The sequence below is a fragment of the Leuresthes tenuis genome, unplaced genomic scaffold (genome assembly GCF_036924035.1).
Source record: "Leuresthes tenuis unplaced genomic scaffold, fLeuTen1.0.hap1 SCAF_21, whole genome shotgun sequence".
Taxonomy (NCBI): domain Eukaryota; kingdom Metazoa; phylum Chordata; class Actinopteri; order Atheriniformes; family Atherinopsidae; genus Leuresthes; species Leuresthes tenuis.
This window is the reverse complement of record NW_027325375.1, coordinates 7,013,996-7,027,912: the sequence shown is the minus strand read 5'-3', so window position 1 is coordinate 7,027,912 and position 13,917 is coordinate 7,013,996. Positions and strand designations below refer to the sequence as shown.

The 13,917-nt window shown below is 41.1% G+C and overlaps 2 protein-coding genes and 1 non-coding gene across 3 annotated transcripts; 2 read left to right on the top strand and 1 right to left on the bottom strand.

The window, feature by feature from the left end:
• Nucleotides 1-350: 350 nt before the first annotated feature.
• Nucleotides 351-459, bottom strand: trnal-caa (transfer RNA leucine (anticodon CAA)). Its single transcript has 2 exons — nucleotides 422-459; nucleotides 351-396 (listed from the first exon to the last, which is right to left on the bottom strand). It is a non-coding gene; the product is annotated as a tRNA-Leu (tRNA).
• Nucleotides 460-909: 450 nt separating this feature from the next.
• cox7b (cytochrome c oxidase subunit 7B) lies at nucleotides 910-2,793 on the top strand. Its single transcript, XM_072375362.1, has 3 exons — nucleotides 910-1,017; nucleotides 1,963-2,078; nucleotides 2,564-2,793. Exons 1-3 carry the CDS (start codon nucleotides 981-983, stop codon nucleotides 2,648-2,650), a joined length of 240 nt encoding a protein of 79 aa, XP_072231463.1. The 5' UTR covers nucleotides 910-980; the 3' UTR covers nucleotides 2,651-2,793.
• A 621-nt stretch (nucleotides 2,794-3,414) lies between these two features.
• pgk1 (phosphoglycerate kinase 1) lies at nucleotides 3,415-13,769 on the top strand. Its single transcript, XM_072374355.1, has 11 exons — nucleotides 3,415-3,569; nucleotides 5,765-5,815; nucleotides 6,003-6,158; nucleotides 6,275-6,419; nucleotides 9,038-9,141; nucleotides 9,869-9,988; nucleotides 10,877-10,991; nucleotides 11,682-11,861; nucleotides 11,973-12,150; nucleotides 12,900-12,998; nucleotides 13,084-13,769. Exons 1-11 carry the CDS (start codon nucleotides 3,505-3,507, stop codon nucleotides 13,122-13,124), a joined length of 1,254 nt encoding a protein of 417 aa, XP_072230456.1. The 5' UTR covers nucleotides 3,415-3,504; the 3' UTR covers nucleotides 13,125-13,769.
• The last annotated feature ends 148 nt before the right edge of the window (nucleotides 13,770-13,917 follow it).

Below are 13,917 nucleotides of genomic sequence, written 5' to 3'. Positions count from 1 at the left end.
TTATTTGAATGTCTGAGTCTTTTTATCGGGATTTATGAAAACCTGTTGATGCAAGTGGGAAGGAATATCAATGATAATAATGAATTAAACACATTTTTCTACTCAAAATAGTTATTTGTAATCAAGCAATATGAAGTAATTAATTGCTTTAAAATATATATATATATATTTAATTTTTAACTTTTAATGAAGAATGCTGTATTAAAATGATTGGAAAATTGTGTACAGCTGTAAAACTTTCTGTATGTAGAATGTTATAAAAACCTATTCAGGAAACATGTTTTACCGAATCGATCAGTGTAATGACAGTCTTAAGAAATGGTTTCTTTTAAAAACAAGAAAAAGTAATGTGTCAGAAGTGGGATTCGAACCCACGCCTCCATTCGGAGACCAGAAGTCCCTGTTTAGGAAGGAATTTGTCCTTGAGTCTGGCGCCTTAGACCACTCGGCCATCCTGACACTACGAACAACATGTGCACGTATCACTATGATATCTATGGTCTGGTGTATTTGAAATGTTTGAAATATGATATTATATGACTACTTTTTATTAGTTATATATTAACCTTGGGCACATACTCTTGCTTTAATCGCCTCCTGAATTTCTTCTCTTTCTTAAAACATAGATTTTATCTGCGCATGCTCTCATTGACAAGCGCAATGACGCTACATTCAAGTCTTCTGATCAGAATAGGAATAATAGAATGCCTCTCCTAAAAGTAATTTTCTTGCATAGGATAACGACAGTTATCCCTACCATATTTGTTTTCATGTAAGTTACAATAGTGCAACAACAAAAACAGAGATAGTTTTCTCAAAAAGGAGGGCATAGTCGTTGTCAGAACTGTTCACCAATTGAGCAGTCCACGGTTACTATTCAGATACGTGACTTTAATGCAGCAACTTCCGGTGTGTCTACTTGCGGCCGCCATATTATACTTCCGTTCTTCAAGGGTATCTGGAAACTCAGGCCAAACATCATGTACCGGTTTGCGAAAGCTGCGGCTAATATCAGTGGTGAGTAATGCGTTTTTCTTTTGCAGTTATGTGTTATGTGTTGTGTGTATAGTATACCAGGGAGCCGTTTTATATCAGTCCTCGGAGAGTCGAGTTGGCTCTGTGGTCGGTGACCGCGTTAAATAGCACATTAACGTTAGCACGATAGCACATTAACGTTAGCACGTTCCAAAGATTGTTGCTCCGTTTAAAATTTAGTTTTCGTCTAGTCAAACGCCTTGTTATGTCTATCATCCTTAAAACTCGACGGGCGATTTTAGTGGCAATAGTGGGAAAATACGAAGGTTAATAATAACTGAGTTGTCCTTGTCCAACACACTGACCTATAGTAACTTCGAGTAACGATTGGACATTTTCCTCGTAGCGTCTTTTTTTGCAGTTATACTATTGTACTTGAATTATTTGAGACACATGTGCATACTGAATTACCTAGATGATATCATCTCATTTTAAAGGCAGGCAAAAGAAGGATAGAGAAGGATATTCTTTTCATCCAGCGTGTCCTGAAAATGTCAGAACTCAGTTTAAAAGGAAGATTAGGTTTCATACGACACTTTGTTCTGTCACACAAGACTGAGGGGATCAGCATTCACTACTAACCGGAAGGATTTCTCATATCCCAAAAAGACCGAAAAAGTTCCCGTTAGGGGAAAATACGTCTATTTACATTTCTGCAACCTTTTCATGAATCATATTTTTGCTCAACCCCAAAATGTCAATGTCCTTTGGAAACAAAAAGAATCCAGATTAGACTTTTAGTGCTCTAAACAAGTGATCCACTGATTGATTGATTGACCTGTTAACAATTACAGGTACTGTTTTTTAACACTATTGGGAAATGTAGTAGTTGAATTCAGATGGAGCTAGTTTTGATCACGGGTTATAATATGCTAATGTTGCCAATAAGAGATGCCAGCCATTACATGAGGACTGTTGTTTTTGCAGGTCAGGCTGTGAGGCAGGTGAGGCATGGGTCCACCGCCCCTCCGAACTTCCATGCAAAGTACGGCACAGGTTTGATGGTCAGTGGAGCCGTCTTCTGCACAGCTGTGTGGTCATACGTAAGTCAAGTCACGGCTCTTTCATTTGAAAGAATAACCTGATCAGAAACTTTCTCTAACAATACTACATATGCTCCCATGATTTTCAGTGACGAAGGTGGAATAAATTAGGCTGATGGCAACAGTCACACACACAATCCTAACTTTAATATCATTAAAGGTGGATTTGGGTTAGAAGCAACTACGTGTGCACGTTTCTCTTTTTGACACTCTACACTTTGTGGCACTGATGATAAAACAGACATAATGATTACAAGCTTGTATGTCAGCACATATATGGCAACATGAACAATAAGGGCTTCAAATATGATCAAAAGACATTAAGATGTGAGTAATAATTAAATTAAGTCTTAAAGCTTAACCTTCCAGGCTTCCATCAAGATGCAACTGTTTTTATTGTTTTTATAGGACCTTTTCTAATGAAAGATGGAGATTCATAAACAAATGTGGTGTCATTCTGATAAATGACTCCTGTCTTTGTGCAGGTGCTGACTCAGACTGGTATCACCTGGAATCTGTCACCAGTTGGGAAGGTCATGCCTAAAGAGTGGAGGGAGCCTGAGGAGGAGTGAAGAGCTGGCTTGGTGGCCCTGCTTCCCAACCGAAAAAACCTTCTGGTTGTACAGATGAAAACTAATCTCTGCGTGTTCAGACCGCAAATCCCTGTGTTTATTCCAATATGTTATTTTGTCCAAATAAATTAAGTCCAAATCTAGTGGTGCTTGTGTGTGAATGCTGCTTTTTAATAAATAAAAAAAGAACAAACAGCATAAAATTTAAAGGTGAAAAAGGTGCATTTAGCTGATTATTACAACAAACTATCCAATTTATTTATTTATTTTTGTATCATGCTGAAAATATTTGGGGTGTAAAGAATAGTTAGATTTTAAGAGTAGGAATAAGTTGGAGTTAAGCCTAGTATTAGAGGCATGAGTCCTTGAAATTTTGAATAACAAAACTCAACGACTGATTATGCTGATTAACTTTTCTGGATCATACTTATTTTCTTTTAGTATTCTTAGAATGGCACTGTATTTTGAGCATGATATTTTACAGTAGCATAAATATAGCTCAGAATTTTAAGTCTATCACCTTATACAGCAACGTAATGATGTGAAAGTAGCACAAAATAGAAATACTGAAGTACCTCTGAGATGAGTCTTGGTCGTCACTTTTAAGATTTATTTAAGTTCAGCTGGTGAAGTCAGGGGAGTCCAGTAGTTGCGTCCAAAGGTAAGCAGTTATCTTGTCCAATCAAATGCGACGCTTCCTTCCACATAAGCCAATCAGCAGCGGAGGGCGTGCTCTACCCCGCCCTGCCTCTTCCTTTTCTCTGAGCTAAGGTCACAGCTGTCATTCGGTAGCTAACCAGGCAGCGGAGACCCATCCAGGAAGGTACACGAAAGAACCAGCAAAGCTAAGCAACATGTCACTGTCTAACAAACTTACCTTGGACAAGGTGGATGTCAATGGGAAGCGGGTTATCATGAGGTAAGCTTTTTATTATATCGAACTACATCAGCTAAACGATTTTATGAATAAGGACGTGAGCTGTCCATAAAATATCACGTGTGGCCTTCTGCGGTAGCAACCAGATTTGTAGACGTATAGTTTTCATGCGAAGGCTCAAGAGGGTTAATGATGTCTCGAGGTACTTCAGGCAAGTGGGGATAGGACAGGAAGTGAACTTGTTGGTCGTCACGTTGTCCATCCATGCTACGTGCCTGCGGGGAGATGCTAAATGGATGAGAACCCTGCATCCGAAATGTAGCTGGAGTCAGTCCTGTGAATACACACATCCATGTATAATGAAGCCTTCGTAATAGCCTATGATTACACCAGACACTGCACTGGTAAGAATAGCTACTCATGTAGGTGTTCACAAATGGATATATGTATCTCTTAAACGTGAATTAATAGTGATAAAATCCCGCCTATCCGAGCCTTCATCGAGGCCTTTAAACATGGCAGACAAAAAGAGCTTTAACGTCAGAATTTGATGAGATGAGTAATGTCGGGAAACATTTTTCGTTATATCTCTAACAATCTAAACCGCAAATAGATTTAGTTTAGTCATTTTAAAAATTGGTATCCACTGAACTGCTTAGGTGAATTCTGAAGTGCCAGTTTCATCCACACAAGTGGACTGACCCAATTGTAAGTCTTCTGCAAAATGAGCGTGGACACATGCAGTAGTCAATGGTTTTTACTACTATTTGGTGAACTACTGTGACTAATAATGTTTGCACTAGTTTAAAAAAAGACAAAAAAAACCTCCAGGGAATTAAATGATTTAAAAATAGTAAACTCAAAGGCAGGGGAATCCAGGAAGCTTTTAATCCCTTGTACAAGAAAAATCTTTAACTGGACTTGTCTACCTGCACTCCCTGAACATTTTAAGTGTTCCTCTGCAGGCTAAGAGGGTCAGTCTGTAGAGGAGCACTTGTAACCTACACCCTGTCTAGAAATGTCAGAGGGTCATGTGGGTTTGATGATGCAATGCCAGACAGCACAGGACGAGGTTCACCCACAGCACGCTCGGCTCAACGTTGAAAGGTCAAAATTGGCTTTATGTTCATAGTAAGTGAGTGTATGAGACGATGAGTCGTCTCATTCTCGTTTGTTGCAGCCTGCCACATGTAGGTGTTTTATGAACTTTCAGGGTTTGAGCTCGTTTAGACTGAAAAATTAGGGAAGTCGCAATGTTTCTATGGAGTTCTCACTGCAGATTTTCAGCAACATGAAATACAGACTTTCATCAGCACATCAGTTAAAGTTGCTCAAGCACTTAGTTAAGGGTCATGTTTCACAAAATGTTTTGCAAACTGCAACTTACCTGGGTAATTTGAACTTTCACAAACCAAACCAAAATCAATCGTCTGATTCCCTGTTTCCAACATATTGACAGATATTTTTTGCAGTTCCACAGTCAGGAGCAACAGGTGGAGTTGTTGTTGGAGTGGAAAACCAAACCAAAATCAATCGTCTGATTCCCTGTTTCCAACATATTGACAGATATTTTACAGTTCCACAGTCAGGAGCAACGGGTGGAGTTGTTGTTGGAGTGGAGAACCGCTGCAGTTGTTACTAGTGTTGATCACATTTGGGATCCTGCTGCTTCTGAGCCGTTGAATTGCTGACGTTTGCATTTTAGGCTAAGACACTGGATTGCTGTTATAATAGCAGCAGGTGCAGACTGTGGGCAGGCTGATTGTGTGTCTCGGTCCACTGGGTCCATAGACAGAGGGAGAGGGATCTGGTTATGTAACTGACAGAAGTACGATTGGAGAAGCATGCCAGTCTACATCACTGCACAGATGGATGTGCAGAAGCCCATGGATTTAATCTAGCTGGTAAAGGCATTTCACATAGGTTCGTTTTTAATGGGTATATTCCTATAGATTCCTCTTTGGAATGTAGTTTCAGTTCTCAATCCTTTTGTTGAGCTCCTAATGCATAACAAACCCTCTTCTAAAGCTGTTTGAATCCAAATTCTTACCACTGTTTAGACTCACTGTCACTGCTTTCTGCAGCACACCTACAGATTGCAGCCAGCTGAACATTTAGCAGTTTAACAGTTAGAGTTCCCATCATGAGACGGTGAAAGATGAAGCTAAAAGAAAGAACATATTTGACTTCTCCATCAGGCTTGTGCCTCATTGATGAAAAACGTTCTTCTCTTTCAGAGTCGACTTCAACGTTCCCATGAAGGACAAGAAAATCACAAACAACCAGAGGTAAAGATCTTCTCTGTTCTCACAGTAAACAGCTCTTCTTAAATAAGGCTGGAAAGTTGTTATTTTTAATCCCATCACAAACACAATATCAACATTTGATATCTGCAGAATGTTTTTTAAGGTTATATAGTACCTGAAGTAAGTAGTAAAGTGTGGTTTTGTTTAACTCTCTTTTTTTTATTATCAGGATCAAGGCTGCAGTTCCCAGCATTAAGCACTGTCTGGACCACGGGGCCAAGTCCGTTGTGCTGATGAGCCATCTGGGCCGTCCCGATGGGAACTTTGTGCCTGAGAAATATTCCTTGGAGCCTGTTGCTGCTGAGCTGAAGACCCTTTTGGGGAAGTGAGTTGATGTTTTTTTTTTTTCTACATGTAGAGTTGATTTTAGAGAAGAAAAGGTAAAAATCTTGAAGATTGAACATCTATGTTTCTCTAATCATCCTCTCTGGAACTCTACAGGAATGTCACCTTCCTGAAGGACTGCGTGGGTCCTGAGGTGGAAGCTGCCTGTGCTAAGCCCGCTGCCGGATCTGTCATCCTGCTGGAAAACCTCCGCTTCCATGTCGCAGAGGAGGGAAAAGGCAAGGATGCCTCTGGAAACAAGGTGAGCCTCCAAACGTGATGCCTTAAGTTTGTATCACATTGATGTTTTTTTTAGTTTGAACAGACGGGGAGGGGGGTCACAATCAGAAACAATGGAAGTATTAGCTGTGACATAAGAAACTTTACTTAAACATTGATTTAAATCTTTCCTCTACATTCCATTCTCATTGGCTTTAGATTCAGCTGACATCTCATTCAACCCTCTCTGGACACAGCTGAGGGGTGCATCTTTTGTTATTTAAACAAAAAATGCTCTCATTGTTTCTGCTGCAGGGTACATGTTGGAAGAAAATCAAAATGATAGAACAATGAATAGATTTTATGTTTTACTCTGGCCAGAATCTCTGTCCTCGGTCACCTAGAGGAAAACTGTCCCTGCAGCTGCAGTGTGCCCTGAATGTGCTGCATCACCGTCTGATGTCACAGACAGGAGTGGTGCAGACACCCCCCCCCCCCTCCCCTGTAGTGCATTGTCTACTCAGCCTCATGATGTTATCTGTAAAAAAAAAAAAAACTACAAACTCCATAGTGCTCTAAAATGAAGCCAAAGTTAGTGCTCATACACGTATCCTTATTTGAAAATCCAATGAGCACTGCACCTGTCAGTGATTGGGGGGGGGTTCATGTCTGTAAGATGTCATCCTATTTAGTGTTTACGAAAAGGAAGTTTTTGAAATTTTTAAAAACTCAGACATGAGAGAGAACTAGACACACGTATGAAGGCTTTTAGAGAACAGGGTGAATAAACGGAGCAGGTCATGTCACATTTCAGACTCACTGACTTGTTGTGTTGAGCCAAATCACATTTCCAGCCTTAAAGAGCCCTGTGGAAGAAACGGGGTCTATACCTCTAACCTCATCATGCTGCGATGCAGGTGATCTAACAGATGGTGACTCTGGACCGTTATCAGACATCATATGAAATGAGTGTTGCTCCTCTCAGAGGCACATCAACACTTTTGACCTGTTGACATTTATTCTGAAGGTCATTTGGCTTTTCCTGTCCTGAGAGGCCTGACTGGTATGCCACTTGGGTTCTACTGTACTGCAGTACTGTATCACACCAGGGCCTTTCTATTTTTAGTGCATAAAGTGTCTTGGTGCAGATCTGAAATCGCCTTACTTGCTTGGTTAATGGGACTCAGACATTTTGACCAGTAGAAGACATCCTGAGCTGCACTGTGGGATTTATGAAATCCATTTTTGAAGTCTGTCCCATATTAGGGACCAGAATAGTGAATATTTCTACTTCAGTTATTTATGGAGACGTGATCCCTGGTATGATACGCCCTTTTCCTCATTTTATAAGCAGGGATCCAAGAATATTCTAATGTGGCATTGCCCACATCTTCACTCAGCTGGTGTCTCCTGGGAGAGATCCTCATGTAATGAGATACTCAGTGTATGAACTGTGATCAAGAACAAGATGGGAAGTTTAGTTTAGTGGAAAATCCAGCTGTTTTTGGGTCCTTTCTGGTATTTTTGCTCCTGCATTACAATATTTCCAAATGAACAGAAACCTCTTCTGTTGTGGTTGAATTTGTTTTGTTTTGGTCCCATGGCTGTGATGACATGCTATGGCTATAAGTTTTAGCCTCCCTGGTGGTGACGGTAGGTTTCCAGCGCTACGATCCTCACCTTCACAAAGAAGGAATTTAACCTCGGTGTCCAAACTCCAAACGACTGGTTTGAATCGGAGGCTGAACAGAAGAAAGTGTTTTTGGGTGATTTAATTTATTTTTATTTAATCAGATTTATGTATGAAAATGAACATTTTGGTACTTCCTTGGTGCAGTGGGTTTCCCTGTGTAACACTCACTGCAGTTTTCAGATGTTCCGTTGCTCAGTTTTAATTCGTATAAAGAAACGTGTATATTTTACTGGTGACTTTTACTGGATGCAGTGGCTTTTTATGGTTGAGTCTGTCTTTAGTTGCATGTCTGAATGCCAGATTTGTCTGGCTGCAGCTCTGAGAATAAACACGTCACTGTGGAAGCCACATTCCGCAAAAACGGCAGAGGATGATTGATTTGCTCCTGTTTTCAATCACTGTAATGGTGTTTTGTTTTTAAAGGGGGAAAGTAATGAACCGGTACCATGTTGCTTGCTTTTAAAACCATCATCAGCCATTTGTGCTGAAGGGGAAAGTGAAATGCAGGCAGTAATAACTGGGCTGTAGTCTGACATTTGGTCGACACCGAAGAACTGCGTTGACCTTTTTCTGCCCTCCAGCCCAGCAGCCACAACCTTTGGCTGTTAAAGTGCAGCAGAAACACGATCCACAGTTTACTGACTACATCATGATGGTGAGAATGGTCCATAATCTCTGCAGCCAGGGGATATCTGGAAGACATGTTTGCTGGTAAAACAGTAGGAACGTGTTCGAACAGCAGATATTGAGTCTTGTGGGTGTGAGCTTTTGTGTTCTGTGCTGGCAGCTAAACTCATGTTGCAACAGCTGTGAACAGGTGCACGCAGCCATGTGTGTTTAAATCACTTCTTCAGTGGATGTTGGACTTTTGTTTCACAATTTTGTTTAAATAATAACGCTTTCAGGGAAAAAAAACCAAACTCTTTTTGTGTTCATCATCTTACCTCCTTTCTTTGCTTGTCCGTCAGACTAAGGCCACCCAGGAGCAGATTGACTCCTTCAGGGCGTCTTTGTCCAAACTGGGAGACGTTTACATCAACGATGCTTTTGGCACGGCTCACAGAGCCCACAGGTGAGCAGCACACCGACTACCTAAATGACGGTCAGCCGGATATACTTGGCAGACATATTCAGAAGACGTGTGTGTGAGAAACGGGAAGAATCTGTGTTTTAAGTGAGTGTAAATATGCTGCTGAGAAACAGCCGTGTTGTGGGCATACTGGTTCTCAATACAATAACATGTTGTCCCAGACACATGTTATTGTATTTATCGCTAGTGTTTGTTCTAAATATTGCTGTGTTGAAGTTGAAGGGTGGGGTTTTCCCAGCATGCTCTGACATAAGACGAAGTAAATGGAACAAACGTTGCGTTTCACTGCTCCTCTTCACACCAGTTCCACAGTGTTCTGGGGAGATGACAGTTGCAGTGTAGGAAAGCTCATGTTGCACCATGAGTGAGGTGAAGTGCATAGTTATTAAGGTCTATTGGAGCCACAGTTGCAGTGTCTTTTCTGTGGATAATCGGCACACGTTGGAGTTTTGTAGTGCATGAGACACTGGAATGACAATCAAAACAAAGCTCATTTTAACAGATGGAAACAATAAGTTTAGCGTCCTCTGTTGTGTTGATGACCCCATGAACGGGAAGCATCTCTATTTACATTGTTGAAAAATGCACTGATCTGTAACTATAACACTGACCTGTGTGGCATACTTCTAAATTTGACTTTCATAAATCCTTCTGTAATCTGAATATTTGCTGGTTTATAGCTTGATTTGTCCTCCTGCCTCTCTCACAGCTCCATGGTGGGAGTGAATCTGCCTCAGAAGGCGGCCGGTTTCCTCATGAAGAAGGAGCTGGACTACTTTGCCATGGCTCTGGAGAAACCACAGAGCCCCTTCCTGGCCATCCTGGGAGGGTGAGAACCGTTAATTTCAAACCTGCAAGTCTGAACTTGTCACCCAGCGCTTTGACTTTAAACGCTAAAACCATGAAAGACACTGCATTGTTCCAGGTAACAATGAAACACCCCCGGAGGTCTCATATGAGTAAGACGCCTGCGAACAGGAACCTCAGACTTTCACACTGTGCACACATTCTAACACTTGGACTCGAGACTTTACAGAAAACGTTTTCTTCTAATCTCATGTGGAAACTGTGTATATTACACAATCGGTGACTAGTAATGCATGCATGTTCAACTTTTATAGCAGCTTCACCATGAAGATGAGTTTCTACTGTTTTGCAGAACAATACTTTTCTACAGCTATATTTTAATCACAAATTTGCTTGAACACATTACAAGAATGTTTTAACCCTGAAAACATCCTTTTTTCTTTTTTTTTCTTTGATTGATTCAACGGTCTCCAAGTGGCAACTAATGGAGGAAACTTTTTGTTGACATGTTACATCAGGTTTATATTTTTAGTCTGAGTGATGAATAAATGCAGCTGAGGTGTAATTCTCCAATCACATCACATTTGATCTTTTTATGTAAATATGAGGCAGATGTTGGAGATTCAGATCGATTGATTACGCTATTGATATTTATCTTAATCTTTGATCTGTCTTAAATGGCAAAAAAGTTGCAGTTTCCACTTTTTGCTGCCTCTTTTTGTTGTGTATGATGGCAGATGAAATATTTTTGGGATTAACTATTGACATTCAGCTCTGACATTACCTGTTGAGACTTTAAAGCAACACTGTAGCTGACTTTTTATTTCAGTGAAAACTTGACTTGTTCTCTTTCAACTCTTCTGTTCGTTCTGTGCTCTGACGTGTTCTTCCCCCTCTGCCGCTGTTTCAGAGCGAAGGTGAAAGATAAGATCCAGCTGATCAACAACATGTTGGATAAGGTCAACGAGATGATCATCGGCGGCGGCATGGCCTTCACCTTCCTCAAAGTCCTCAACAACATGGAGGTGAGGAAGACGACATGTCACCACATTGCTGCAAAAAAAAAACCTCTTTGTGGTTAATTATAGATCAGAATGAAATGTCATACTTACAGCAGTTACAGTCATCTGGGGTGGCCTAGAATGTAGAAACAGTGCACCAGCTCTTTTCATGATTCATATCTTTATGCAAACAGTGAGTTTATGAAGTTGGATGATAAAATCCAAATCTAAAAATAATAAATACTGCCTTTCCTGCAGGACTTGATGGTGTTCAGACTCCCGTTCATAGCCTCAGTTTAACCTCTTCTTTTTTGAAAAGAAAGAGCACCTACTGTGTAACATTCCTCACTTGTAATCAAGTCAAGCAGTTTTTGTTTTTTTTGTTTGTCAGTATTATGAAATGAATGTATTCACCACAATGAGCACAGCAGTAAAAAAAAAAACACACGTTTGAAAAACAACTTGCAGCTTGATGACCTCAATCTGGCAATATGTGGCAAGGACCAGATTTTTAAAAATGATTTCAATGTTCAATAATCAGTTTTATCTGTTGGTGTTTGCAGCTTTCGGATTCTCTTTTGTACAATTATCAGTAAACTGAGCCACTCTCTGAAAGGTGAAATGTGCTGGGTTAGTTCTATATTGCATGTATAATCACGTCTCAACATCCCATGAATCTTTAGTCTTCCTCTCTCTCTCTCTCTCTCTTTACAGATTGGTACTTCTCTGTACGACGAGGAGGGCGCCGGCATCGTCAAAGACTTGATGGCCAAAGCCAATAAGAACGGCGTGAAGATCACGCTGCCCGTCGACTTCGTCACCGCTGAGAAGTTTGACGAGAAAGCCGCCACCGGTACTGCGACCGTCGCTGCTGGCATCCCCGCCGGCTGGATGGTGAGAAGAGGATTTAAACTGATGCCCCCAGACGTTTACTGTAATTTAGTCAGACACAAGCTTTGCATGTTTTTGATTATTTTATTTTATCTCCCTTCCACTCTTCCATAGGGTCTGGACTGTGGACCAGAGAGCTCTAAGGCCTTTGGTGAGGCTGTGGGCAGGGCCAAGCAGATTGTGTGGAACGGTCCTGTCGGTGTGTTTGAGTGGGACAACTTTGCCAAGGGAACAAAGAATCTCATGGACAAAGTGGTCGAGGTGACCAAGTCAGGCTGCATTACAATCATCGGTAAGAAACTCCAGGAGGGAGGAGATCTTGTTTGTTAGAAGCAGACCGGTCTGTATGTCGATCCAGAGTCACTGTTGAGTTGTGCTTTCACTCCTGACTGATATGGTACCTTTTGTGGTTGCAGTGGCAATACCCTCAATGCTCAATTTCAGTTTGTGTCGTCTAATTTGATCTTTTTAAGGCACTGAAAGCAGTAATGGCAACAAAATTAATTTGTGCAGAAGTCGAATCAGAAACGAAAGTGTCACAGCTGCTGCTCTGCTTAACTTTTGTCCTTTTTGTACTCAAATTCCAAAGAAAGTGGAAATGCTGTGTAAAAAGTTTTTGTGAATCACAAACAAACATTTTATGAGAATCAAGAATTTGATGGCAGCGACATGCCTCAAAAGGCTGGAAAAGCAAGTGTAACAATAGAGGAACAACTAATCAGGTTAATTGGCAACAGGTCAGTGACATAGTTGGTTATAAAAAATAAAAAAACAAAGTCTCTCAGAAATAAAGATGAGCAAAACATTCACAGTGAAGGCAGATGTTTTGTTGTACTTTGGAGCTCTGGTTTAATTTCACAAAGGACTTACCTTTTTGACCTGTATTACAAGTTGGACAATATCCTACACACTGAGGCAAAACTGAGCCAAAAACTGACTTAAGTCAGTTTTTTCTCAGTCAGTATTTTATTTTATTTTTTTAATTAATTTATTATTTAAAAAGCTTTTTTTTTTGTAAATATTCATGTGTGTTTTGTCCAGGTGGGGGTGACACTGCCACCTGCTGCGCTAAGTGGAACACAGAAGACAAAGTCAGCCATGTCAGCACAGGAGGCGGCGCCAGTCTGGAGCTGCTGGAGGGTGAGCATCAGGATCACAGCAGGAAGCTCACTCACAGGACAATGATGAGCAAATAAAGACTAAATGTTTCTTCTCTTGTCAACAGGTAAAGTCCTGCCCGGCGTGGACGCCCTCAGCAGTGTCTAAACCTTCTTTCAGCTGGAGTGTGTCAATGTGTGAGTGAGAGTGTGTGTGAGAGGTGGGTAGCTCCTCGCTCAGAATCCTGTTTACTCCTGAAATATCCCAAGAAGTGACCAACACATGCCACCTGAACCCTGCAGCTTTTTCCTCCTCAGTTGCGTCTCACAGGAGAATCGCCTCCTCTCAGATCTGCTGTTATTAACCAGTAAAGTGCTCTGCCTTACGTCAACATGCCGCTTTAAGACAAACAGCTGGAAGTGGGAGCTGCAGATCGCTCATCTTTGACCTTTTAAGACTTGTTAAAATGGAAGTTGTATTTCTCTGCTTGCAAACTCGCCCACAGGCTGAGCTTAAACGGGCGTAAGCGCTATCCCATGAGGAGCTGTCTGCATTTACCCCCTGATAAACACTGGCTCTAGTGTGTGTGTGTGAATGTGTGTTTTGCGAGGTCACCTTGCGATTGTCACTGCACCACCCTGAGTGTGTATATGTAGAAACCATTAATGTGGTGTGTGTAGATGTTACATTATGTCTGGCACTGACGTCAGCTCTGGTCGTGCGTCTGTCCTGATTGTTGGTTCCCGAGCAGCCTGAGCCTGAGAAACATTTCAGCTGAACTGTTCTGGCTAATAAAACGGTCTCTGTGTAAAACCTTTCCGATTGTCTCATTATTGAAAGTGCAGATTGGCTTTGACACAGTGATTTCATCAATGCAGCTCCACCTCACACACATGAGATACTCATGATACAGTTGTGTCATAATAGAAGTTACTCTGTGATGTGTCTGTGGAAAAGGAGC

What these genes read in the sequence shown, in the direction of transcription:
- cox7b (XM_072375362.1), top strand. Translation starts at nt 981, where the DNA reads ATGTACCGGTTTGCGAAAGCTGCGGCTAATATCAGTG. An exon ending in AGCTGCGGCTAATATCAGTG is followed by an intron (nt 1,018 to 1,962) that starts GTGAGTAATGCG and finishes TTGTTTTTGCAG; the next exon opens with GTCAGGCTGTGAGGCAGGTG. An exon ending in GCACAGCTGTGTGGTCATAC is followed by an intron (nt 2,079 to 2,563) that starts GTAAGTCAAGTC and finishes GTCTTTGTGCAG; the next exon opens with GTGCTGACTCAGACTGGTAT.
- pgk1 (XM_072374355.1), top strand. Translation starts at nt 3,505, where the DNA reads ATGTCACTGTCTAACAAACTTACCTTGGACAAGGTGGATGTCAATGGG. An exon ending in ACGGCTCACAGAGCCCACAG is followed by an intron (nt 9,142 to 9,868) that starts GTGAGCAGCACA and finishes CCTCTCTCACAG; the next exon opens with CTCCATGGTGGGAGTGAATC. An exon ending in CAGTCTGGAGCTGCTGGAGG is followed by an intron (nt 12,999 to 13,083) that starts GTGAGCATCAGG and finishes TCTTGTCAACAG; the next exon opens with GTAAAGTCCTGCCCGGCGTG.